This window comes from Xyrauchen texanus, chromosome 24 (assembly GCF_025860055.1).
Source record: "Xyrauchen texanus isolate HMW12.3.18 chromosome 24, RBS_HiC_50CHRs, whole genome shotgun sequence".
NCBI lineage: Eukaryota > Metazoa > Chordata > Actinopteri > Cypriniformes > Catostomidae > Xyrauchen > Xyrauchen texanus.
Genome location: NC_068299.1, coordinates 33,317,130 through 33,345,071, shown reverse-complemented (window position 1 = coordinate 33,345,071; position 27,942 = coordinate 33,317,130). Strand labels below are relative to the sequence as shown.

Genomic DNA, 27,942 nt, shown 5'->3' with positions numbered 1-27,942 from the left:
ACATTCGGATTAGCCAGTTTGTCTGCTTCCTAACCTGGGCCCCAGTTAGTCAAATACTATCACTATTAAGACTATGAGCCATATCACTAGAGAGGAGAGTATCATCTTCCCTGGAGGGATGGAGTTCATCTCTCTTTAGCAGGTCAGGTCTTCCCCAAAAACTCTATGCTATGCTACTCTCCGGACACCACTCAGACATCCAGCCATTCAGTGACACTAGTCTACTATAAACATTGTCACCACAACGAGCAGGGAGTGGGCTAGAGCATATTACAGAGTCTGACATTGTTATTGCAAGTTCACACACCTCTTTAACATTATCTTTAGTGATCTCCGACTGGTGAAGCCAGTCACCATTAGAGTCACCAATAACAAGTGCACTTTTAACATGATTCTCAGGGGATGGGTGCATCATTGAGTGGTGAGAATCGATTGAAAATCCTAACAGGAACGGGAGAGTTGTGCCGCTTTACCCTACGAGTATGCTGCCGAGACGTCAACCAAACGCCCTGATGTGGTGGCTCTATAGCAAGAAACAAAGTTCGAGTGTTGCTCGCAGTACTACCTATATCTTAAACAGTATCTACCGGATTCTCTTTCTCCACTAGCGTTCAAATGTGTGTTTCCAACTCATTAAACTTCTCCATCAGTCTGACTAATTCCTTCCATTTATCACATTTGAATCCCTCTCTGCTGACAGAAGAAGCTATAGTAAGCATGTAGCATGCAATGCACAAAGCTATAATATGAGAGGATGCCATGACTTACCACAATTGTTTGTTGTTGTGGTGGTGGTGGTTTTTGATCAGCGGGGGATTGAGATCAATGTGAATCCCTCACTTAATTGTTGTTGTTGTGGTGATTCCTGATCACCAGTGGTTTGAAATCAATGCAATGATCCATGTAAATAATGTGGTTAAGTATGCAGTTTAATCATGCTAAAAGTAGAAAGGCGGGGTGTGTGCGGTAAAATGCACACAGTTGTATCACGTTAAAAAGTATAAAAGCGGATAAAACAAAGCGTGCAAAAAAATGACAGAAATTAAAGATTAAATGCTGAAAATAGAGAGATAAGTAATGCTAGAAGACTAAAAAAAGGAGCGTGAACAGGAACAGGAAACAGCGTCAACAGCTTTCGATGTTTTATATCACAAATTATATCACAATATTTAGATTTTTACTTTTAAAGGCCTTAAAGGAATAGCTCACACAAAAATGATTATTCTCACATCACATACTCACCCAAATTCCACCTCAAACCCCCCCCCTTTCAGAATACAAACAAAGATATGTTGATGGGGATATGATGCAACTCAATGGGATTAGGTACTTCAAACCTCCAAAAAGGAAATAAAGACTGCATAAAGGTAATTTATACCCAGATTTATGCCCAGAAGTTGTAATTCTCTCATCATTTGCTCACTTTTATGTTGCCTTTATGTCATTTGTAGAGCTTGGAGAGGTGGGACCCCATTGAAATTGGATTGATATAATTCACATTATATCACCATCCAAATATCTTTGTTTGTGTTCCACAGAAAAAAGAAAGATTCGGCATAATGATTCAATTATGAGAGAATCATAATTTTAGCGTGAACTATTCTTTTAAAAGGGTGTTAGAATAGGACACAATCTAATTAAAAATAATCAAGGCTAGTTACACAATTTACTTCACGAAATGAACACAATGTAGAATTTATTAATTAATAATATAATTCAACTAGCAGAATATGGACCTAGCTACACTAGGTTATATGTTTTATTCCCAGGAAATGCACATATTGATTAAATGAATAGCTTGAAAAAATTAAATTATCAAAACATGAACAAGTCATTTATGTCCACCAATAAAACAAAATGATGACGCAAACCACTGAATCTGAGTTTTGAATTCATTTACGAAAATGAATGACACTTTCCAACTCTTATGCCGTTTCATGCAAAGTTTAAATCAAAGACACAAAAATCTCTTCATCTTGAGTCAAGGAAGGATTGTCAAACTAGTCTAATGGCATGGTCTTTAGGTAAACTGAATGGCGAAATAAAAAGTGCTTTACAATCATTGAAGTTACAAGCAAGTTACTAGCTTTTGAACTTTTGAATATTTGTCGAATCGCTTTTTCTATATGTTAGCAAGTGACGCAAAGATTTCCCACCTCCATCAGATGTCTGGGAAAGACTGAGGCAGCTTTGACCTCAGTACAGGAAATAGAGAGATTATAGGCTCACCAGTGATACTCTAACAGCATGTATTTTTTGCGCCACTAGCATCACCAGTCGGAACTGCAAAAATAATGACTGCTTTCATAATGGTTTCCTGAACACTCTCCCTCTGTTTCCCACGTACATATTCAAATAATATAAATAAATGATTGTGGCGTGGGGGCGTGGTCGTGTGTCGGTCTGCGGGAGAGAGAGAGAGAGCGGTAAGGCTTGTCACCTGGTTTATATTCAACAATAACACCTGTGTCTTGTTATAGTTTTGCGGAGAGAGATATAAAAGGAACGCAGAGTACCCAGAGAGGGAGAGAGAGAAACCTGAAGGCGGACATTATTAAACATTGATTCCTGTCCTGTATCTATACCTGTGTTTGATGTTTACCATCGAGTGTCTTAGCAGACAAATTAAAACTGACCTCAAGCTGATTTGCTGTCTCCTGACTCCTCCATTCAAACCAAAAGAGTGCTACAATGATGACTATGAATTTCTTGCAAATTATTTGAGAAAGTATAAAGTAAATATATTTATGATATTTTTTAATGTTTGTTGTAACGTATCATGTACCATAATTTAATCACGATTAATTGCGATTAATCACAGAAAACTTAATTAGTTAAAAAAAATCATCGATTCAGCTCTAAAATAAATAAATAAAAACCCCTGACATATCAGCTTTAACTTAACAAGATCACTACATTTGTGTCACACACATACAAACACACACTCACTCTATGTGGACTGGAGGACTCCATTGACACTGAAGGGCTATTTGAGGACTTCTCATTTTATCCCTCATCCTCTCCACCTCCTAATTAACCCAAACTCACTAATAATCATCCTGGGTGTCCTTCAGAGCAGCAAGGGCAGCCAGAACACACACACACACACACACACACACACACACACTTAATGACTTACTCACCAATGGCCTTTACTGCAGTTTTGGCCAACTATCAAAGCTCTCAGACTTTTAAGAGTAGCAGCTAAATTACCCACAATGCTCCAACGTCTGCAGACAGGAAGCAGTAAACCCTTGCAAAGTGCAGTAGTAACTGAATATGAAATAATTTTTTATATAAGATACTACTATTATCATGAATAGCACAAAAAACAATACAATATAAATTGCATTGTATTTCTCTGAAAATAGTTTTTTATTTCAATAGAGAAGGCAAACATTTCATATGAACAACGTTGACTTTTAGAGTCTGTTCACACAGGACAAATTCTTGTGTTCCAAGTTTAAGACATTGTATCACATTAAAAGAAGTTACACTTTTGTGCTGCATCTTTGAAGACAAGGACGTGTCCTATGTGAACAGCTGCTTAAAGGGATAGTTCATACAAAAATGATTTGATGACATTGTTTTAAACCTGTATGACTTTCTTTTAGGCAGAATATTAGTCTCATTCACCATTCACTTTCATTGCATCTTCTTCTCTGAAATCTCCTTTTGTGTTCCACGAAGAAAGAATACAGTCATACAAGTTTGAGACAACATGAGGGTGAGTAAATGATGAGAGAATTTTCATTTTTGGGTGAACTTTCCCTTTAAGTATCCATTTATCTACACTCAATCAAGGTATACATCAAACAGTTATTTCTGGCCATGCTAACAACACAATTTGAAAAACAAGTAGAAGTAAGACATGTTGCACAACTGGCACCAGCAATGTCAAGATCATTGGTTCAATTCCCAGGGAACACAAAAACTGATCAAATGTATACCTTGAATGCACTGTAAGTCGCTTTGGATAAAAGTGTCTCCTAAATGAATAAATGTAGATGTAAACTGCTTTAGTGGCCACATTGTGCTCCTCCTGCGGAAACCAAGAAACTTCAGCAAAATCAAGGGCCCTAATCCCTAACTGTGTTTACACCCCTGACGGAGAGACTCATTTAGTGCTGCCCCTGCAGGAATCAAGCAGGGATGGAATAAGTTAATTGGGATCAATCAGCTCGGAACTGGACTGGCTCCCCAGGCAACCTTAAGAAAGCAAGATCTGACGGCGATTGCTCAAAATAATTAACCACTGACTAGGTTGTTGGCGATGTGGTTGAGCGGGTCTGACTCGGCACAAACTGGAAAGGCGAGGCAGAATTCAATGTCATCCCTGTTACTAGAGATTTTCCAATGATCCACGGACAGAGAAAAGGAGTTTGCGACAGTCGACCGCAAACCATCAGCTTAATAACACTATAAATTAAATGGGCACATAAAATGGACTCAAACACTTTGTGCATCCATTTCTTCAGTATGTCTTAATGAAATCAATATAGTGGATGTGGGCCTATGTCCTAATGCTGGGAAAACTAGATTACATTGACTTGTATGACTCTGTAATTAAATAAGAGCCATTCTGGGCAACTGCACAGTTATTTACTATTCCATTTACTCATTTAGAATCAGAAAATAGCTTGTGTTTGTATGTGTGTGTGTGTGTGTGTGCATAAATATATTCGTAAATTATTTTTAACTGACCTTCAAGTCGTGTCCTTGATTTTTCTAGTCTAATGCATGTGAAGGAAAGGTTCTCAATACATATTAAAAAAAATTCTCATTAAAATTTGTAACTATACTGTATCTGTTTGTTTGTATAATTAAAGGGAGCTCACATTCTCTCGTAAAAATTTAATCAATTATTTAAAACAGCGAAGTGGAAATATAGGACATTCTTTGCTGTGGAAATGATCTTTACGTGCTTTAAATACTCACATCAGGATATTCTTTGACAGGCACATAAAGTTTCTCTTGGAGTTGAACGATGGGTCCGATGGCGTCTGGGAGCTCTGAGCTTCTCTTCTCCGTGCTGCCATTTAACGTGTCATTGTACATGTCCTTTCGTACCCTGCTGATTTCTGAAACAAAGAGGAAATATTAACTATGAGTTACCTATTTCATTCAGGATGCACACTGTATGAACACTGGATAAAACACTTGATGTTAATTATACAGTTCACTAGTTCGCCCGCCCGTCCAGCCCTTGGCTTTTAATGTAAACTAATTTGGCTTGCGGTCTCGGACGGAGGGGCTTGAGTTTGAGACTCAAACTGAGCTCCGGAAACCCTCACCACTACAGAATGGAGTAAAGAAGGTTAGGATATTGGAGAACAAGGTTTAGTTGGGGAGGAGGTGGGAAGCCAGAAGGATTGTCCCATGACTACGGTAAGAGGCTGTTTATATTTGCAAGTGGTGTGACTGACAGGTCTGAATGATCGGGCACCTCCCGAACTTTCGTTTAGAACTTAATTTATGTAGTAGGGCTTGCGACTACTCAATTAGTAGATCAGTCATCTAAAGTAGTCAACTAGTTGGTGAGTCAAGTTATACATATAGTAAATACAATTTTCTGGGGCACAGAAATGTTTTCTCCTGTTGTCACCATATAGATTAAGTGCTACTGCAGCAGACTGATCACATTGTTAATTCAGCGACAGGAGGTTGAAAGCTCTGCAGCTGAAATCCCACCACTTCCATAGGCTGAAGCTGAAAGTGTTGAAAGGGTGGCCCCAAAAGTGAATTGTATTTTTATTTGTAAATGATGGAATCCATCCATCCATCCATCGTCAACCGCTTATCCTGTGTACAGGGTCGCGGGGGGCTGGAGCCTATCCCAGCTAACATTGGGCGAAAGGCGGGGGACACCCTGGACAGGTCGCCAGTCCATCGCAGGGCCACACATAGACAGACATACACTCACACTCACACTCACACTCACATCCACACCTAGGGCAATTTTTTTGGAGTAAATGATGGAATAGTCAACAGAAATGCATATTTTGTTAACCCTACTACCTACCCAAGTGCCAACCCTAAACCTAACTGCCAGTAAGGTAACATTTTTATTTTAGAATAGTTCTCGCCATTGTTTGAAGGGATAGTTCACCCAAAATCTCATCATTTCCTCACCCTCATGCCATCCCAGATGTGTATGACTTTCTTTCTTCTGCAGAATACAAATGAAGACTTTTAACACATATGGATTATTTCTATGTTTTCTTTGTGATTTTTGGATCTACAAAGGTCTGATCACCATTCACTTGCATTGCATGGACCTACAGATCTGAAATATTCTTCTAAAAATCTTAGTATTCTGCAGAAGAAAGAAAATCATTCACATCTTTGATGCCATGAGGGTGAGTAAATGATGAGAGAATTTCATTTTTGGGTGAACTATCCCTTTAAGTATGATTACTTCACGTGTTGTTTCAGAGTACATACACATTCGGAAGCAGCATGTCTATTAGATCATGATGACTGAAGTCATGTGATTCTCAAATGTGAAGTGGAATTTTGGACCAATGAGATTTCACAGTGGCCTGAGCTACCCACCGCAATGTGAATGACAATATGTTATTTTGCTCATCACAGCTGGTTAGGACAAAAACTCCAGATTTACATGGAAAATATCCTTCAGTGCTTGTACTTAATCACATTGTGCCTGGTTAAAATCCTAAAGATTAAACAGCTGTAGTTTAGTTTCTAAGTTAGTAAAACCACAAGAGCCCTTTTAAGAGGTAGGAGTACCTTCTCAAGAGACATATCTATCTATTTAGTCTGGAGGTCCTGGTGAGAGCTGTCTCTCAACAATATCGCAGCCTTGCTCTTTCAATGCCACATACAATAGCTCTGGGCCACTGCAGGCCTGTGAGTTTCCTCTATTTTAAACTTCATTCTGGCTGGGTTTTGAAGGTGAAGTATGCATTTTCTAACAAAAATGTGACTAGTCTTGCCTGTGCAAAAAGTCACCACCATGACAGGTTTTGTAGTTTGTTTACTGGATTTTGCTATGTGGTTGCTCATTTGTTTTTAGTAGTTAATGTGGTTGTAGGGTGGTTATTAGGTCATTGCTTACTGGCCAAAGTCAAAACAGCCCACACCAGGCCCAGCCTCTACTGTATGATATTCTGGTCCCTAGATATGACTTGCATCCCTCCTTCAATAGAATTCTATGGGATATTTTTGCACAATTTAATGTCCGCAAGGTGAAAATTGTAAATGTAAAATGAAAATGTATTCACACATCTCTCAATAAACCACAAGATTCAAGGTATCATTCATCCCCATTATATAATCATGTGAGACAATTGTTTAAATCATCAACCTGAAGTAATAGCAGGGTGTCAATCAACTTCAGGCACATTTAGCACTGTGAAAGGACTGCCATAGGCAGGGATCGAACACAGGTCTGCAGTGCTCCAATGTTTGGTGTTATACCACTGAGCTAACTCCCCAATAATTGAACCCAAGAGCAGAAGAGCAAAGAGTCTGGATACTTGGATTCTTCCAAAAAATATAATCCTTTAATTGTTGAAAAGAGCAGAGTACAAATAAACTAGGAAAGCCGAGCTTCCACAAAACTGAGAAATAAAATAGACACAAGGGTCAAGAAAGTACATCAAGGCTTGGCCTTAACTTAAGAGCTGGTCACTGAAGGTACATAGGCTCAAGATTGAACACAATGGTAGAAAACAAACAGACTTATATAGGGCTATGCACAGGTGAAGGGAATGAGGGTTAATGAGCAGAGGGTTGAACCGGGTTAGGGGTGTTGGTGCCATCTGCAGGAGTGGAGAGGAGCATGGCACGGGAGGTCCAAGGCGAGCGCCTTCTGCTGGTCTGGAGGGGAACAGCACACTAAAGAGGAGATCCCTTACAGTTACATTTAAAATATTTATATATATTTACGTTTAGCAGGGATATACATTTACAGCACAAATTATGGTGACTCCAGGGATGCTCGTGCATCAGCATTAGATGCTGGAAATTTCCCGCTGGAAATATGTTTGGTTTTCAAATGTTTAATCACGTATGAAATGAACGTTCTGATTGGTGGATCAGCTTAATCAGACTGTCTGTCTTGCCCATGCCATCAGTTGCACTTCCACCTCCCACAGCTCTGTGCACGTTTAGAGAGAATCTCTTTTTTTAAAAACAAAAAACAAAAACACAATTCACTCAAAGGTGCTGCGGCATCGCGCTGGTAGATTAAAAAAAGTTCTGGGTCAAAAGCCTACTCATTGTACTGGTGGCCATACGTATAATCACTTATTTTAGGTGGGCATACGCAACATCCTAAGAAAGATAGGTGGGCATACGGCATATGCCTGCATTGCCCTAGACTACACTACTGTTAAAAAGTACACTAACTTTTAAAAACTTATTTACTGGCAAAATAGTTTGATGTGGTGGAAATGATGTCACAACTGTGGAACAGTTGTAATAATAAAAAAAATATATATATATGTATATATTTAACATTTTATCTATCTATCTATCTATCTATCTATCTATCTATCTATCTATCCATCCATCCATCCATCCATCCATCCATCCATCAATCCATCCATCTTGATGCCGAAATTACACACTTGAGCTTTAAAGGAACTACAAAATATTCAAGCAGCTTCCCACACCAAAGCCTATGAACCGAGGATGCCTTGGACAGCCACTTCAAAATGTCTGTTTAATGGTTGTCCATGCTCATCTCAATAAATCTCAGCTTAAAAGAGCCCTGTTGATGGCCATCAGTGAAGTGCAGACTTTATGGCAATGTTGTTATCATAAGTGATTTAAGCTTTTCAAGCTGACATCAAAGGCCACTGCCAAGAAAGACAGTGGCATTGAGAGAGAACTTCCTCTGAGGTTGGATAAACAAGAATGATGGCTACAACAGTACCTGCAAGTGAGAGTGAGTGTGGGAGCATGTTTTCCACATACCCAACTGTGCAGCAAGAGCCCATAGATCCGTGAAAAAGGATGTAATTAATGGAGAATGAGAGTTGCGTCTAGACTCGTTTCTTTCCATTAACTTTAGAGGGAAAGTAATTATATGAATGGAAACCGCATCCATAAAACAGGGTAAGAAAAAGTAAGAGGTTGTATCTGAGCAAACGGATTGCTGTATACGCTGTTGCAGGTGATGAGATGAATACATTTACATTTATTCATTTAGCAAAAGCTTTTATCCAAAGTGAATTGCAGAAGCAATTAATCCAATAGATAAAGAAATACAATTTTACCAGACCAAAGTTATAGTGCAATAAGAAACAAGTGAACCAGATGGAGAACAACAACCATTTTAAGTCAATGTTGGAGTAAAAATATATGTTTTTGGCTCAAATTGAAGTGCAGATGCTCGCTGTCATGACAACTCAAAGTAATTAATGATGTCAACATAACTTGCCTGGGGCCATCGTTTCAAGTCGTCTACCCACTCCAGTGGGGCACTGTCAAAAGTTTGTGCATTTATTTTTACATTTCTTGCAAATGTTGACAGTGCCCACTGGAGTGCTGGAATGGTGTCACAGTATCAGCACTATGGACCCACATGACTGTTTTTTAGAAATGTTTACAAATGAATATGTTAAACCTTACATTATCCACTAAATACATACACCACTTCAAGTGAAAACACTTGAGGCCAGAAACCGGAAAACAAACCCATTTTGAATTGTGGAACACTTCTGCGTTCATGCAAAAGCTGAATACAGTGCAACAGCACTGGGATGATTTCATTTTTGTATAACTCTGCTTCTCCATGTTCATGACTTTACAAATAGAGGTGGAAATTTTGATTGATCGACCATTTCTGGAGATTGCAAATGTACACCAGTAGGTGGCAACAAATGTTTATGTGTCATTCATTCTGCCCCGCTGTCTCCTGCATGCACAGGCAGCTGTCTTCTATGGCAGCATCTTTACTGAAATGATGCCTCATTAGAGAGCGATTTGGAACGCTGTACAAAGGTGGCAGCTCCGCACATTAGTCAAATAGTACTCCTCATACTTCGGCTTTATTTTCCTCACAGTCTGTTGTTTAAGGTTTTTTCTGTTCCAGGATGGTGCTATACTTGGTTTACAGGTGTGTTTTTTTTTGTGAGCGTGTGTTTTTTAAAGGGGTACATAATTTGCATACAGCTACTAGACAATGTGCAACTTGCAGTGTAGACAGCTTTATTGATTATACTGTAATAAGACCAATCTATTGCAGTTGCATTGTCGCATCACTTCCTTGCAGTGTATACCTACGTGACTCCGCTAAAGGGAGGGGAAAGTTTTTCAATTGCATTTGTCAGTAAATCAATTAGAAAATTAGAAATGTAATGCATGTTACTTATTTGAAAAAGTACATTCTCGTCCAGCTTTTAAAGGCTGAGTTACTCCAAGCCGTCAGTTGTAAAACCGCTAACAGCCCTTGAAATATACATAAGAAAAACATTTAGCTACCGAACAGTCAAAATCTTTTGCCAAACAAGCTCAAAAGCCCATGCGATGCCTCTGAATGCAAGCTGAGTGGTTAGTATTATACTGTAAGGTTATGTTGAACAATGAGGAGATGTTTGTAGATGGTCACATCCAAATGCAGAGTATTTGAAGGCATACGCAGAGAACAATGCATCAGGGATGGGTCACGATGGTTGACATGCATGAAAAAAAGAATGCAATGAAAGTGAAAGGTGACTGGTACTATCATTCTGCCTAACATTTCCATTTGCGTTTTATAGAAGAAGAAAAAGGTAATGGAGGTGTAATGCGGTAAAGGGGAAAGGAGGGGAAAGGAGGAGGCAAGAACCAGCTTAACAACATAAATAATCATTTAATGATTAACATAAACAAAAAGACGAACACAAACACATGCCGGGCAGCTGCCCGTAACACTCTCTCTATCGAACTGCCGACTCCAGTCGCCTATATCCCACTCGGGCTTGATCAGCCTGATTAGGGGTCAGGTGTGCAGAATCACTGCCCGGCCCCTCCCTCCGCCCTGCCACAGGAGGTTACGAATAGCATGAGTTGTGAGTAAAGGATGACAGTACTTTCATTTTAGACAAACTATCCTTTTAAGACCCACCAACTAGTCAATTATGAAAATATGTAATTTAGCACATCCCTTGAATGCATTATGTGCTCAGAGTTGTTTTCTTCAATGGTTGATTAGAGAGGACAGTCCAGTGGTCAGTTCAGGCCCCAGACACCAGGATGATTAAACTGTCAGTGGTGATTTATGGACAGCGTTATTACAGTGTTTTAAAAGCATTTTTAGTGATTTGTCAGCTTTCTTGCCCTCAGAATTCAATCATTTTCCAGTGCTGGCCTCCAGGGCTGGACTTACTGCACTACTGAGCACGCAACAGCCACCTGCGCACATACTGATGCTCATTCTGGCACACATTACGTGCGCAGGCACACAAAGAGCCCTTGGTGTGATAGATTCATTCAGGCTTCCTCCAACACAGATGTGCAAGTATTTCCATAACTTAATTACACAAAACAGCCAACATATCAACATTTGGTTCTGAAACGTTCAGCTCAGACAGGGCGTGGATTTACAAGCTGCTTTACAAGCTGCTTTTTAGTGCAGGGATGCACCGATCTGATACCTGGATCAGTATCGGAAGCTTTTAGACGGATCGGGTAGCGGTTCGACGAGCCCGATCCAAATCCGATACTGTGTGTTAGTCATGTTCGTTACTGTCAAGCTCCAAAAATGACATAATACAGAACCATAAAAACACAATTAAAGTAGTTCATATGCATTTTATTCAAAGCCACTTAAAGATGTGTGATGGCTCTGTGAATCACAAAAGGCACTGTTTAATAAGTAAATATATAGTATGTGCAGTGCCAGCGCATTAGTGTTGCTCTGTTGACACAAACGCAGAGGCCAGTGACGCACTCGCGGCTATTTTTAACTTTCACAGCGGTGCGCAATATTTGAGTGCTACTCAAGAACAGCATCTGAGATGTAGATGCTCAATAGTTCGGTTCACTTATAATAAACATTTAGAACGGCACCGGAGGTGCATTTCACCAGAATTTGAATAAGAAGCAAATTAAACTGTTTGATGTGAACTTGCCTCCAAACAGACACATACAGGACTTCCTGGAGAGTTTAGAATGTCATAATAAAAGCATTAGGGTTTAAAAAGTGTACAAATTAAATATATTACTGTTGTATTTTAAATTCTAATTTAAAGTCAATAAAAAATAATATTAATAAAAATGTATTATTATTATTATTGTCATCATTAGCATTTTTTTTTTACAATTTATAACAATATTCCAATGTTTCTCACACAAAGCTATCGTATGGTTTAAGAAGACTGTAACACAACACGCTGGTTCAATGGACTACTTTTAAGATCCTTTTATGTTGCTTTTTTGTCCATTTTGGAGCTCAACACCCCTGTCCTCATTCAATTTCATTGTCTGGAAATGTGCAGCTCAGACATTCTGCAAAAAAAAAAAAAAAAAAGTTATTTTGTGTTCCATGGATTTAAGTAAGTCAAATGGGTTGGAAACAACATGTGAGTAAATAATGATAACATTTTAGTTTTAGGTGAATTATGCCTTTACGTGACCTTTTGGGATTACATCAGCACACCAGTATCCTTTGGTGGGCACCTGCATTCAAAGCAAACGGTGACCAGCCATGCTTTGTCCTGTCAGCCATGTCTTTTCAAAATGGCATTAGAAAGGAAATGACACTCATCTGCATCCCTGAGATGCCTTGTCAATACACTCCGATCCATTGTCACTGTCACTACAACACAATCGGCCTGTCTCCTGCAATCAGTCTTGCCTTACACCAGCATTACAGACTATTAGCCCAGCCCAAGAGCAAATAACCCTCAACAACCGTGGAACTCTAGGCAGCCATCTCCAATCACAATCATGGCTCCACTCAATCAGAGAATTTCATCCTGAAAACAGTCCAGCTGTAGCCGCCACGCCTGCCCTGACCATGTCGACATTACCTGTGACAGATTGTCGACACCTCGGTTTTCTTCATATTAATCAAACAGCTGCTAAATTACAGGTCCTCCAACCAGATGACAGCTTCAGCTCAAATGATAGCCGCACGCTGACATCGAAGAGCACTACAGGTGGCAATGCCTGTAAGCATGGCGATCATCTGAACAGATGGATACTGTACGGCAACACGGACATGGAGAAATGTATGCATGGAGAGAGAGGAACAGAAAAGCATGGTGAGACTGCCAGAGGTAGAGAACAAGAGAAAGAACAAGGAAGAATAAAATAGAAAAATATAGAAGAGGCACAGATACACATTAACACCCAGACATGCCGATGGGAATGAAAAATCCCAAATGAGATTTCCTTTATATTTTATTTATTTTTCCTACACAGTAATGAGATTAAGTGGAATAATGGAGAGCTTTGCTCAAGTCTCCAGTTTCCAGTGTCATGTTTTACACCGCTTTTGTCAACAGTTTTAGTCTTTTGATGAAAATGTCTGTAGAGCGGAGGAGGGCGGGGCCAGGCTGGAACAACGCACGCACGGTCCCCAATCATCCTGATGGGTGCGCGTGAGGGATAAAGGCGGCCGGCGACGGTTTGAGAGAGGGAATGACAGGCAGCTGCTCTGGCCACCTTTATCCCTTGCGTGCCCCCATTAGGCTGATTGGGGTCCGGGCATGCGTTGTTCCAGCCCGTTAGTTAATATTTTGTCATGCCACATTATTTCATTTTAGTCAATTTTACTCTGACTAAAATGGTATATCATTTTATTCAATGAAAATGTGTTACTATTCTGCAAAATGATACAAAAGTGTGTCATTCTGTAACAGAATATAAGGTGTGATTCACCTTCACATGCCATTTAAAGATCAAACTACACTTTGATTTTGACGAGAACGTTTTGTGTCGGCGTACAGACGATCGCTCAGCATTTAAAAGTTTCATTTACTGTGCCCACATACACCGGTGATTGCACACTAAGACAGCTATGAGATCCTGGACTATTTCTCTTCAGGAGTTTAGACCCATAAAGTCTTTATAGTTCTTCAGACTTGAGTTTTCAAATGCAGGAATCTCCTGACCTCCGCGCACACGCGTTCATCCACTGTTGTTGTTTCTACCTTCATCTCGTGTAATTTAGCGGTGATTACATCTTCTTCTAGCACTTCTTCGTGACAGATATGGATAAAATGAGAGTATTTCCACCTTGTGGACCCATTAATTAGTGCAAACAATTCAACACACATGCACATACTCGGGTTCAGAGTACACACAGTTAGAAAAATCGGCTGCGCGCATTCAGTGCTCATGCATTCTGCTGATGACACATTTGCATCACACGTCCTGATTGAGAACTCCATTAAGTCTCCTGAGCTTTTAGAGCAATTAGTGAGCAATTTAATATTCCTTTGGGAGCACAACTAAGAGATGAGGTAACAAGAAATAAAATTAGGGATGGGTGGAAGTATCAATAATTGAGATATTGATGTATTAAGAGGCCCGATACTTTTTTTTTTTTTAAGGTTATAAATATCAATATAAGGTTTTAACTTAACTGGGGATTTTATTATTTAATTACCATGAAAGTTTCATAAGATTCAAAGTTACAAAAAATAAAACGAACTACATAAGCAAATATTTACATTTGATTTAATCCATTTCTCCTTCCTCTCATCTTAACATGCAGAAATGCTGAACGACGCAACCAGTTGCAGATAGCGCTCATTTGTTATAAATGTATCATTTAAATTAAGTTAAACTATTTAATAATGTTCTGCTGTTCTTAAAAGGGTTTACATAATTCAATAATTAGATGTGATAATGGCTAAAATGATTATTTTTCAGAACTCACAACAAGAAAACAAATATCCATTTAATAAATGTATCTGTATTGGTATTGGTAATATTGGCCTTGATCATATCAAAAAGAAAATAAGTGGTATAGCCCATCCCTAAATAAAGTAGTGATAGATAAAGAATTGTTAATAAATAGGAAGAGAAAAGTAATTATTAAAAAAGTGTGAAATAATGATAAAACTTTCATTATGGCAAAGACACACGCACTCGACTGTATGATAAATGTCCTATTCTTCAAGGTGCTCTTAAAGGTGGCTCTAGGTATCATGTAACACCAAGGAAAAAGAGAGAGAGGATGAGTAGGATGTGAGCACAGAGCGATAGTGATATTACAGCATGGACATTGAGAATGAAAAACTACACATGACCCTGCCACAGACACAAGTGTAAAAGTAGACTTTTACTGACACACTTTCCAAAGAGTAAATAAAGAAGAGTATGAAAATACAGAGGGATGGAAACATTGTGACAGAGATGACATCCTTCTGTGTTTGTAATTACACTACTCAGTCAGAGGTGACTGCATCACGAGCGAAACGGGGGCACGCTCTCAAACAGAGATGCCATCTGGGCCTGCGCTCTCCTCGGAATGATAATACTGCCCGGCCCTCCAAAAAACCTGCTGCTTTCACACTCACACACATACACACGGCAGTGCTCGGATGAAAAGAGAACACATGCCCGCTGGTGTGGATGAGACACAAACAGAAAGACAAGTCAACCAGATTCATCCAGAGGAAGATAACAGTTGAGCTGGATGAATAAGATAAGACATGAGAGACATGTTAGCATTTGAAGGCTGACAAATGCAACAAACGCGGATGCTGGTTTCTTAGGTTTTGAAACCCATTTTTCTTGGACCAAGAAAAGTGGTCTAAATATGACAGGTGATTGGTGAGGTAGGGCAGGGCAGACTGGCCATAAAGAGAACCGGGACTTTTCCCGGTTAGCCACCGCTTTATGCCGAATGGGCCGCGACTGGCTAGAGGGTCGCAAAAATGCCCACGATATGCCGAAGGGGGCCTGCAATATGCTGAAAAGGACAGTGACAAAAAAATCTGACAATGCAAGAAACTGCATTTACATGAGATTGAAAGGTGCACTCAGTAGTATCTTTCCCCCGTTAAAAAAAGTTTTACTCCTTAAGAAATTAATTTTGATTTTGAAACATATGTATAAAATCACGACCACTCATGTGAGTTGAAGACTCTAGTCAAATCAGTAACCTTATAAAAGCTCTTTTATTTTACATGGGGCAGGAGTGCTCTCATGGGTGTTCGCCGTTATAGAATCACATGACCAGCTGAATACTACTCGCTTAATCTCAGTAACCATCTTGTTATTGGACACTTGCAATGTTGGATTAAATTAATCGTGGCTGATTGTGAATAGTGAATTTCTACGATGCCATTTGAAACTGAAAACTGATTTTAAATAATGCTGCATCCACACCAATAGGTGTCACTGTAAGTCCAAGATGACACCAACAAAATGTTACTGAGGGCACCTATAAAAACATCAGATTATTCTCTGCTTCTGACATTTGCACAACACCGGTGAAGGTGTTTACATGCAATGTAAAATCAAAGAAATGGGCAAAAATCTACTTGTGCCGATCAGTTTATAGGAAAATAGTTTAAGGCATTTACATGACCTTTCATGATGTAGGCTTATTAAAGGGATAGTTCACCCAAAAATGAAAATTCTCTCTTTGTTTACTCACCCTCATGCCAGCCCAGATGGGTATGACTTACTATCTTCAGCAGAACACATTTGAAGAAAAACAAAAAAATATCTCAGCTCAGTACATTCTTAAAATGCAAGTGTATGCTAATTTTATAGCTTTATACTCTGTATGTCAACAATTGTCTCATTTGTGTCTATTTTTAGTGTCCTAAGGAATTGTAAAAGAAACACTTGAGATAAAGATGCACAATTCATCTGCTTAATATTTTCAGTAAATAAGTAAACAATTTAAATGCACTGGTAATTAAAGTGTACATGATATCATTGACATCTGAATTAGCCATCCAAAATAACTTCTGAGTATCTTTAGAAGAATCTTGTCATGGTGCTGTGAATAAACAGTGAGTCATCAAGATACCGCTTGGTTCAGCTGGCAAGTTGCTAACTCAGTCCCACTCAAGAACACAACACAGATTGTAGCTAATCAAGGTTAACCAAAAGCTGTATGACAGTAGGGAGATTGTGGGCTTCCTTGTCATAACCTCCCTAATGTAACGAAGAACAACACTCACACTCCATTTATTGCCTTCGCTTTCAAAAAGAGACGTGACAAGGATGTGGAAAGCATGTACTCATTTGCGGTTAAGTGTGCGTGACACTGGAAATGCACTGACCACATTGATGCAACACGTTGTGTTCTCCTCCACGGTCACATCAACGGACATTGACAACCGCCACCTGTGCCTTGAGGGAACAGATTTAGCAGAATGCACAGGTACAAGCATGGGATGTTTCAGTGGCGCAAGCCCCACCATGGAAATGAGCGAGGGAAGAGACAAGGGAAGAGGAAGGAGGGGGGTACGCTGCCTGCATCACCGACTCTGGCACAGACCCACTTCAATTAGCTCAGTGTGCTGTAGAGGAGAGCAGACACCAATGCATCAGTGCTTTTGAAAAAACACACCATCTCTCCTGTTACAGCAAGTGAGTGAACATGCTTGTTCCATGTTTCACACTGTTCATTCTTTACAACGGGTTAGTAATTACTCCTGGCATTTCAGGTTTTGAGTTTTCACACTGTATGCCTTTAAATTCTGGGTTAAGTTTCATTTGCATATTGCTGTTCTGTTACTGACTGGCTGTCTGTTCATTAAGAATTGGCCATTACGTTCACTTCATTTATGCATTTGGCTGATGCTTTTTAACAAGGTACATTAAAGATAGGGTACAACGGGGCTAAAGGCACACCCTAAGGAAAATTTGCCTTTTTCTGGTCACAAAATGTATCAAGATTCAAGAAATAAATGCATTTTCATTATATATTGATGGAGCAACATAATTTGTGTGAAAAGAAATTACAAAAGAAGGTTGTTTAAAAAAAAAATACATATATATATATATATATATATATATATATATATATATATATATATATATATATATATATATATATGTTTTAAAGGTGGCGAGGTGGCCAGTTACATTCTAACACCGCAATGTTTCACACTGTATTTGTAAAGACTTTTCCGCTTAAATCTCTGAGCTCTTAAAGGCTCCTCCGCTTAAAGGGCACCTTTACATTTGTGAAGGGCACCTTTACATTAGCTTACACCCCTGTAGCCCCCATTCTATGTTTTTAGCTCTCAGAGCAATGCTCAATATGATTGTTCCACACAAACATCTCAGATGTAGATGCTCGAAAGTTCGGTTTGCTTACAACATGCATTGAGTTCGGAACTGGAGAAGCAATTTAGTAATTATAGGTGCACTCAGTAACTTTTTGTTGGTCTTGGACTTACAGTGACACCTATTGGTGTGGATGCAGCATCATTTAAAATCCGTTTTCAGTTACAGATGCCATTGTAGAAATTCACTATTCACAATCAGCCACGGTTAATTTAATCAATGAGTGAAAGTGTCCAATAACAAGACAGTTACTGTTATTAAGTGAGTAGTATTCAGCTGGTCATGTGATTCCAAAATGGCAGAATAGAACAGCTTTTATAAGGTTACCGATATGAGTCCTCAACTCATGTGAGCGGTCACGATTTTATAAAAATGTAATATTAAACAATATTGTACAATAATATTTCAGTTCTCTGGGTTTCAATAAATAAATAAATACAATATATATAAAAACATAAAAATAACTGTAATTGAAAAGTGGACTGATACTATTATTATGATACACTATCCTATTACTACTAAAGTGAAAAAATGTGTAAAGAGATCTGGCTTCTTTTCTACTGAATAACTTAAATGGAACTACTGCTAATTTTATAATCTAGTAGGCTATTGAAAAAATAAAGTTATTTTTCTTAATAAGCTACATAGTTTGCTATAAAATAGTTTTTTTCCTTTCTATTTCTAATGAAATAATGTATAGTTAGATGTTTTTATTTCTTTACACATAAAAGCGAGCCCCCGATCAGTATAGGTATAGATATTCTAAACTGATTAAGAAAATAACACTGTATCGGATCAGGATCTGTATCTGCCAATACGAGAGTACTGGTATCAGAATCGGATCTGGAGAGAAAAAATGGTATCGGTGCATCCCTATTTAAAGGTGGCCTTAACATGGGGTTAATATGGCATTAACCCAGGACTAAACGCTGCCTTAACATGGGGTTCAAAATGACATTAACCTTGGATTCAGAGTGGTGTGAAAAGCCCCATACAATGCAAAACTGGAGTCCAAGAATCAGCATCTCTCTTGGCTTACAGACTAGTGACTTTTTCATAATAAATTAGCATGTTCATATATTTCTGTGCTCTTGCTCCCTTGTGTTAATGCCCTTGTGTGTTAAAAAGCCTAGATCTGTCTTCTTGCTCTGTTGTAGTAATGATTTCTGCCCTATATAAAAGTGCAAGGTAGCACCTTCCTTTTCAGAGTGATACCAGTGCCATTTAAATAAACGTAGGGTGGGTTTATCCCATCAGCCAGAAAAAGGCAGCCCAATGCCTCGGGGCAACTCCGGTGTGTGTGTTTGTGTGTGTGTGTGTGCTGCCTCAGGAGGTGCTGACAAAGAGGAAATGACAGTTCTTAGCGGTGAGTGCTAATATGCAGCAGGAACGATGTACTGCTGGGCTCCACACGGAGGCCCGCATATGGGCTACAGTCTGTCACACAAAATGCATGCCACATGCCTCCAAGCACTTCCTAAGAACTACCCAAATCTTAAGTCCCTGCTACATGGCTAACGAAGACCTTCAATTATCCCTCAAAATCCTGCAACAAAAAAACTCCTCAACAACTCTGCAAAACTCTGATAAACAACTCAGTCCTTCAACAACACCTAAAAACTCTCCTACACAACTAACCAAGCCCTTCGGTAATGCTGCAAAACTCTGCTGAGCAGCTTACTCAGTCCTTTAATGTCTCAAATTGAATGACAACAAACTACTCCCTTCAACAACGCTTAAACATCTGTGCAACTAACCGAGAAATTCAATTATGCATTAAAACGCTGGTGCACAACTATCTCAGCCCTTCGATAATGCCTCAAACTCAACTACTGTACACATATAAGTGAACCACAACCCCCCCCTCCCACCACACCTCTCTAATTGGCTGTTGCCTAATAGTGTTGCATTGTCACGGGACAGTAAGGAGTTAATAGGTTCATTTAAGAGAATTAATGGTAGCATGTAACAAATGCTCTCTGGACAGAAGGTCACTCAAAACATGACTTTTTTACAAACCGCTTACAAAAATTAAAATGAAAAGAGTTTTTCATGTGAAACATAATTATAGTCCTTGAAAAGCTAGACCACTAATGACATATGCATTGCAATGTGAGACCTTAAATTTACAGTATCCTTGAGCAAACCCAGATCTAACAAATCACGGGGAAGTTAACGCTTTAATCTGATGGAGCCATTAACAGAGAAATTTTGGCTGCGTACTGACAATTTATAAAAACCTGTGAGAGCCATTAGCCTTTAACAAAGGATTAAAATGCACATTTAGTGTTTAAAGGGTATGAGATAAATCACACTAAGTAGGTAAGGAAATCGATCATTTCTCAGATGGCTGGGATTGCTCTTTATCTATATTAAGCAGAAGAGTCTAATCGATGGCACATTAGATGGTCCCTCCATGTCCTTTAACAGCCATCTGCTTGGGCTCCATCCCAGAATATTTGAAAATCATTCAGAAGAGGATAGAATCAATTAAATGTCTCTCCCACACCTTGAACTTTGTGATGCTGACGAAAGGTAAACACATCAATCTCTTTTTACTACCCAAGAAGCAACAATCCTCAAATCTGACCAAGCATTACCTTTAAATCTGGAGCAGACTGAAAAAAAAACCAGCCCAACAACAAAGAACAGCTCTGAGCAACATGGTGCTCTAAGCGGAAAAAGAGATCAACTGGATTCTCTTACCAGATAAGTACTGCTCAGTTATTTTGGACAATATTAACAACTGACTTACCAATATTGATTTTTTAAGAGCCAATGGCAATTCTGAATTAGAGCAGGCTGGTCAATGGCTGATATAAATACATTTGAACAATTTATGCTTGTACATGCATATGATGTAATTAGGGCTGTCGATTTAACACATCAATTTAGTGTAATTATTTATACAAAACATTTATAAAATTAAATAAATGAAGGTAATTAATCATGCTCCGTAACCTATATGTAAATTCTGTAATAAAATGATGTCCTGTATTTTCGTACATCTCAGCAATTCAAGCTTGAAGTATCTATGTGTTTTTAGGAGCCGCATCCATAGGGGCAGTCAGCGTTCCTAATCCAACCTCACAAGCAGCGCAGCCATTTAAAGAGAGCCCATCACATGGGACGGGTCTTGAAAGTTGGTAGAAGGACAACAGAATGCAGGGATCAACTTATTTTAACTTGACACAGTGTTGCGTTGCAATGCTAAAAAACTAGTGAGATGCTCCAAAAGCATCAGTCTGATGCATATGAACATAGGCCAAACAATGACAAATTGTGCAGATGGAACGCAAGGACACGTCCTGTGAGAACAGGGCCGTTGAGCCCATTTACATGCACACTGATTACTCCCAACATCAGCTTATTTAAAAAACCAAAAAAAAACAAGAAACCTTGTTTACATGAAATGTAAAAAATACTGTGTTATTCTCTGCTTTTGACGTCAAAATTAAGAGGTGCACAACACATGCACACACTGGATAAGCTGGTAAGAATGCCAAGAATGCTGTAAGAATGCCATGTTAAGGTGTGCAAAATCTGTGTAATGGGCAAAAATCAACCCTTGTCAATCTGTTTATTCTAATGGTTTAATGCGTTTACGTGGCCACACACATTGTCGGCTTCTTAAGCACAATCTGTGTAAGAAAGTGCATGTTAAGTGGATTGCAGTGTACTGTAGGCTTTGTGATGCCCATCGCGGAGTCCTCGACACTGCCGTCCACCCAGGGGAGCGCCGCTGCCATCCACCGGGGGAGGGAGTAGACCGACCGCCTGGACGCGGTGAACGGCCGCCGTCCGCGAGGCGAGTGGGGACTGGACTCCCCGACCGCCTGGAGCGATGGAGCCGCTGCCAGGGGCGGAGGAGAGCCCTGCCATCCCCCAGAAACGCGGAGGGGACGAAGAAAGACCGCCGTCCGCGAGGGGAGGAGGGAAGTGTCTCCCAGACCGCCTGGAGCGGTAGGGCCGCTGCCAGGGGTGGAGGAATGTCCCCACGAGTCGCCGAGAACGCGGAGGGGCGTTCTGCCCGCCGGGGGTCCTGAGTCTGACTCCGGTCCCCCCGGGGCGAAGCGGCTGTCGTCCGCCTGACAGGGTGGAAAAGTGATTGAGGACCATGCGACGGTGTATTGGAGAACAGGCGAGTACGTTTTTTTTTTTTCCATCTCACTCTCCTCTCTCTCTCTCACTGTCGCTCTGCGTTGGCCTTTTCCCTCTTGTTTAAATTTTACAGTGATGTTTGGGGGGTACTACGCTGTTACAGGAAGTACCCCCACATTTTAATTATTTCTGGGGATGTACGTCAGGCCGGGGGCTCCCCAGCCTGAGAGAACGAGGGAGGAGTGTGGCAGGGCGGAGGGCGGGCCAGGTTGTGATTATACACACCCGGTCCCTTATCAGGCTAATTAAACCTCCAAGAGGGATAAAGGCCGATGGCAGACGGTGGCGCGATGAGAGAGAGATAGTTTACGGACATGTCCGTCATGTGTGTTTGTCTTTTGTTTCAGTTTTATATTAAAATAATATTTACTTTGTCAAGCTGGTTCTTGCCTCCTCCTTTCCATTGAACTGCATTTCATATATGTATAATTATTTGAATTATTATGCATTTTTTTATTTTGAATTGTCTTTATTTAAGGGATTTTTCAGCAAATATTGAATAGCATATGCAAATAATTGGACTAATTTATTGGCATGTCATGTTATTATTTCTTTTTTTTTTTTATCCATTGACAGCCCAAGATATCATTTGATTTATGTTAACAATTGGTATGTACACTATTTTTCACAAATCCACTCCATTAATAATTAAAAGCTGAAAATCAGATTTCAAATATAATTTATGCTTGTGATTAGTTTAAAAATGTACACTTCGGACACAATGTGTCAGGTTTAACATTACTGACGGACAAATGGCATTGTTTTTCAAATGTCAAAAAAACAATCATGTTTAAAAAGGCAATCACCAATGATATTTAAGAGCTTTGGTGAGGGAGAAGATTTTCAGTGAATAACAACTTAAATGCCAGTCTTTCCTTGCACAATGCTATCAAATAGCTTTAGAATTTTTGGAAAACAGTGCACGAGTCAAAAGGGCAACTTTATGATACAAATGATTATTTATAATTTATTATGTTATGATAATTAACAGTTAAATAAACAAAAATAAATAGCTTTTTAATTAACATGTTAGATTGCATGCACGGTCACTGGATATCTCACTGGAATATGAATAACTTCAAGTTATAGGATTTTGCTCTCCGACGTAACAGACGAGGATAAGGAACGACAGGAGACCAAAATCTATTGACATAAACGAGCTCAGATGTTGCCTGTTCATTCGCCCTTTTACTTTGAAATCAATATGACTCTGTCCATATAGGTGGATTCTATTTACATTCTGCTCTCACCCACTCTCCCGGCGAGCCCATGGCGGCCTGGACGACTTAGTCAGCAGTCTGTGAGAAACAGTTTCAATTACACAGAGTGCTTTTAAAATGAGGGATGTGAATGCATTATAAAGCTGAGCACTGATAATTCTAATAATGACGGCGTCACAGGAAGCCATAATAATCCCCAATGATATATAGTGTAACTGACCGAAGGGGAAATGGAAGGAGAAATGTCATGTGATTGAATTCTCCATCAAAAAAACTCGCTGATCTTGAGAGAGGAGAACTAGGGCACATGACCTTGTGATTTGATGACCTATGTGCTCAGATCCATTCAGATGACCGTCTGTGTGTGTGTTCTTCACCACTGCTCTAACGATTTGTCTTTTTATCTTGTGAAAGGGAGATATAAGAAGGGTCTGCCAATCTGAAATAGCTTGACCTATGCTCTGATGCTTTTACAAAGATAACCTCATAAATCATTTGCACACAGTTTGAACAGTTGCTTCTGTTCACAAAGAAAGAAATATCCTGTTTTTCAGATCTCAAAATATTATGGTATACTTGAAGACAAAAGCCACAATATGACTACAATTAGCATTGTATCGTGGGTTTCAGAATGTACAGGAATCTGCCTGCAACCGGCTGCAAACTCACAACCTGAGGACAACGTAATCCAAAAGTAAACAGAGTGGACACTATATAAATACCTTTAACCCACCCATTGTAAAACTAAGAGGCAACTGAAGTGTTGTTGATAGGATTGAAATGACTACTACCTGCATTGACAGCATTCTAACTGAAAAGGAACGTCATAAAGTGACAGGATTGAAATGCTTTCCCTAGGCATAAATTATGTGCATCAAATAAATAGCGCTCCTCTCAGGGGATTGGACTCACAGTTGATTGCAATGGAGTTTAACGTAAACATGCTGCTAAGATAATACAATTACTACTGATTTATTATTATTATTAGTATTACAGTGAATATTACATAACTTTACAGTAGTGATATTTTTCAGTCATACTTTTTCCCTATTTGATGGAGCTTTTATTTTGAAGTGTTGAACTCTGATGTGATGACAGCAGATTCCCACTCTGGAAAAGCCGGTTGCTACGTGACTCAAAGTGATTATTAAACTACTAAAGGCTGCTATTTAATTGAACAAGTATGTGCTCTTTATGTGCCTCACGCTACAATGTGAATTTGCAGTCTGTTTACTGTCATCTGCTACAAACAGAGCGCACAATGCTCATGAAAGTGTTTTCCCTTGGAGGAGCTTTAACAGGTATGAGCAGCCGGTCTCCACACATTCACAAGTGCTCACATTTGAATAACACGCAAACTATATATTTATCTCATTAAATCACAGCTTTTGCAGATAAATAATCTCACTAGGACATAATGTGATTTTAATACGTGTGCTGAATGTTTACGTAATGACATTCATTCATCAGATGGAATCGGTTTCTGGTATAAGAGCATTTTTATGCGTACAAGTACCAGTGATATCGGGACATCCCTACACTACACTAGTGTAGGGATGCATATTTAATTCTTTTTTTCAGATCCTCGGAGAGTTCTTTTCCATGAGGTTCCATGTTGAACTTCCAGTGACCAGTCTGAGGGAGTGTGAGAGCGATGACACCAAATGTAACACACCTGCTCCCCATTCACACCTGAGACCTTGTAACAATAACGAGTCACATGACACCAGGGAGGGAAAGTGACATTTTCACTTAAACATTAATGGCTGTATGTTGAGTTATTTTGAGGAGACAGCAAATTTACACTGTTATAAAAGCTGTACACTCACTACTTTACATTGTAGCAAAGTGTCATTTCTTAAGTGTTGTCACATGAAAAGATATAATTAAATATTTACAAAAATGTGAGGGGTGTACTACTTTTGTGAGATACTGTTTATATATATATAATGTAAACAATTAACATGTATCAGTATATATATATATATATATATATATATATATATATATATATATATATATATATATATATACTGATACATGTTAATTGTTTACATACATCATTTGATCTATTTACAAGTATGTCCTTATATGTAAAACAAGTACTAAAATAGTACTGTGTCTTTAAAAATAGCAGCAGTTACGCGAGCGTCTCACAAAAGTCTTTTGGTTAAGTGAGTGGTTTTGCACAACTTCTTTACAGCATTTGTGATATGTGTGATTAGAATTACATTTTTCTTTTATTATTATTATTATTAACAACAACTGACTGTAAACAATAGAAAGCACCTAAAGAAAATGATCGATCTTGGGATTTAAAAACTGATATCTTGATCGTTCAAATGAAGATTGTGATTCATTGGAAAATTTATATTTTTACCCAGCCATAATATAAACAGAATCAATCAATCATTCAAATATCTGCATTGTATCACTTCACATAAATAGGCCTACTGAATATTAGCCATCCTCTTTATATATTAACAAACACTTTGTATATCACAACATGCTCATATTGCAAGCACATTTTTCAAGCTAAAATGTTCAAGTAATAGTTCAATAATGTTGACGAGTAATGTTCAAATGAAACCGACACCTATGTATTTAAGAAAATACGAAATACAATGTACTCAGTATTATGGTAATACTGTGTCTCTTTCAATGCTTAGAGATGCATCTGAAGTTGTAAGTCAACTGTGTCTCTCTCGTTCTCTAGCTCTTAATGAGTACACAGCTCTTTTCTTCTTCTTTTAATGCCACAAAGTGAGAGGAATTATACAGCATCCCAGAACGGACAACTCTAGAACTAAAGACAGAGTCCTAAACAAGTTAATTCTGGATAAATTTACTTTGACCCCACTAAAACTCCTCGGGATTAATGAATTGCTCCAATTAGGTGATGAAAGCAGCCACTTAGACTAATTGTCAGTGGAGCATGGGGCTCTTCTGTCCTCAAGGGAACTTTAAGGAGCTTTTGAGCAATAGGTCTTCTTGAAAGTAAAATAAACTGGGCTTTTTGAGTTTTAGAAGGCGATAAAAAATCTGGGTATGATTATCAGCCCATGTCAGATTTATTAAATGGTCTGCGCTTAAATAGCGCCTTTTTAACCTTAGAGGTATTCAAAGCGCTTTACACTGTGTCTCATTCACACACACACTCACACACTAATGACAGCAGAGCTGCCATGCAAGGCGCTAGCCTGCCATTTGGAGCAACTTGGGGTTCAGTGTCTTGCCCAAGGACACTTCGGCATGTGGAGTCATGTGGACCGGGAATCGAATCACCAACCCTGTGATTAGTGGCCGACCCGCTCTACCACCTGAGCCACAGCCAGCTTCAATTATTATTATGGATTTTTTTTTCAGTTGTGTAATGACTATTGTCTATATACAGTAATGACTATAATGGCTGTTAGAGTGCTTGTCCTGGCTTTGTAGTGATAAACCAGCAGTTATGTAAGAGTCCTGTTTCCCTGGTTAACTATAACTAATAGTACTGTTGTGTCAATGGGGCGTCTACTATTTAACCAACTACAAAATGCATTTCCTTTTTTCTTCTTATCTTATTGGCAACCAGGTAAGAATTTTTAACATTAACACATATCAATCTGAAGCTTGTCTGATAGTTCAACCTGGGCTCATTGAATGAATGTTACTCTATATACATTTGTGCACAGTGAAATTAACACTAGAGTTGCTACAGCAAATTTGTGTGGTTTAATAATTGTCACACAAATCACACGCACAATTGCTGACACACCTACGCACCTACATAAACACACTTATATCTACAGCTTTAGCTTGCTTGGTGGCTCATCTGACTTTGGGCTCAATGGCTGTGGTTCAAATCCAGCCAAAGATGCAAAAAATTGAAAGTGGCATAGAAGCGACACAAAAAATCTTTCCGGGCACTGTTAGTTAGGTTAGAGAGGTATGTTTTACTCAATAAAACCATCTAAAATTCACCTTAAAAACCTGGTCAGATTACAACCTAATTTCGCTCATTTTTGGCACCTCCTGCTGGATATTTCACTTAAAAACTACAGCCAAATGTGTAATGAAGCACATAATTACAGTGCTGCAAAAACGCTATGATGCTCACATAACTTTCATGAGAAGAGGCTGGATAGATAGACATCCTCTACAGTAGTCTACTTTTGACTATCAGCGTAAAGTCTGGTCCAGTTTACAAGACATTCTGGCCAAGAATCTCCCACTTAGACAGGAAAGATTGGTCTGATTCATATGAAAAGTGGTCAATCACAGTTTGTTCTGTTTTATCATGCCACTTAAAGGAAGGGTACATCTGAAATAGCTTATATCACAGTAAAAACACAGGGGAAAA

At 39.0% G+C, this 27,942-nt stretch overlaps 1 protein-coding gene across 6 annotated transcripts in view; it reads right to left on the bottom strand.

The window, feature by feature from the left end:
* LOC127618219 (protein quaking) overlaps window positions 1-27,942 on the bottom strand; it is a 152,989-nt gene that overhangs the window by 116,166 nt on the left and 8,881 nt on the right. For all 6 annotated transcript variants that reach the window (XR_007967417.1, XM_052090555.1, XM_052090557.1 and 3 more), the window contains exon 2: window positions 4,939-5,081. Coding sequence is in view for 5 of the 6 variants with exons in the window: in XM_052090555.1 (XP_051946515.1) it covers window positions 4,939-5,081 (143 nt within the window). In the remaining variant the exon portion in view is untranslated. The remainder of the gene's footprint in view (window positions 1-4,938; window positions 5,082-27,942) is intronic.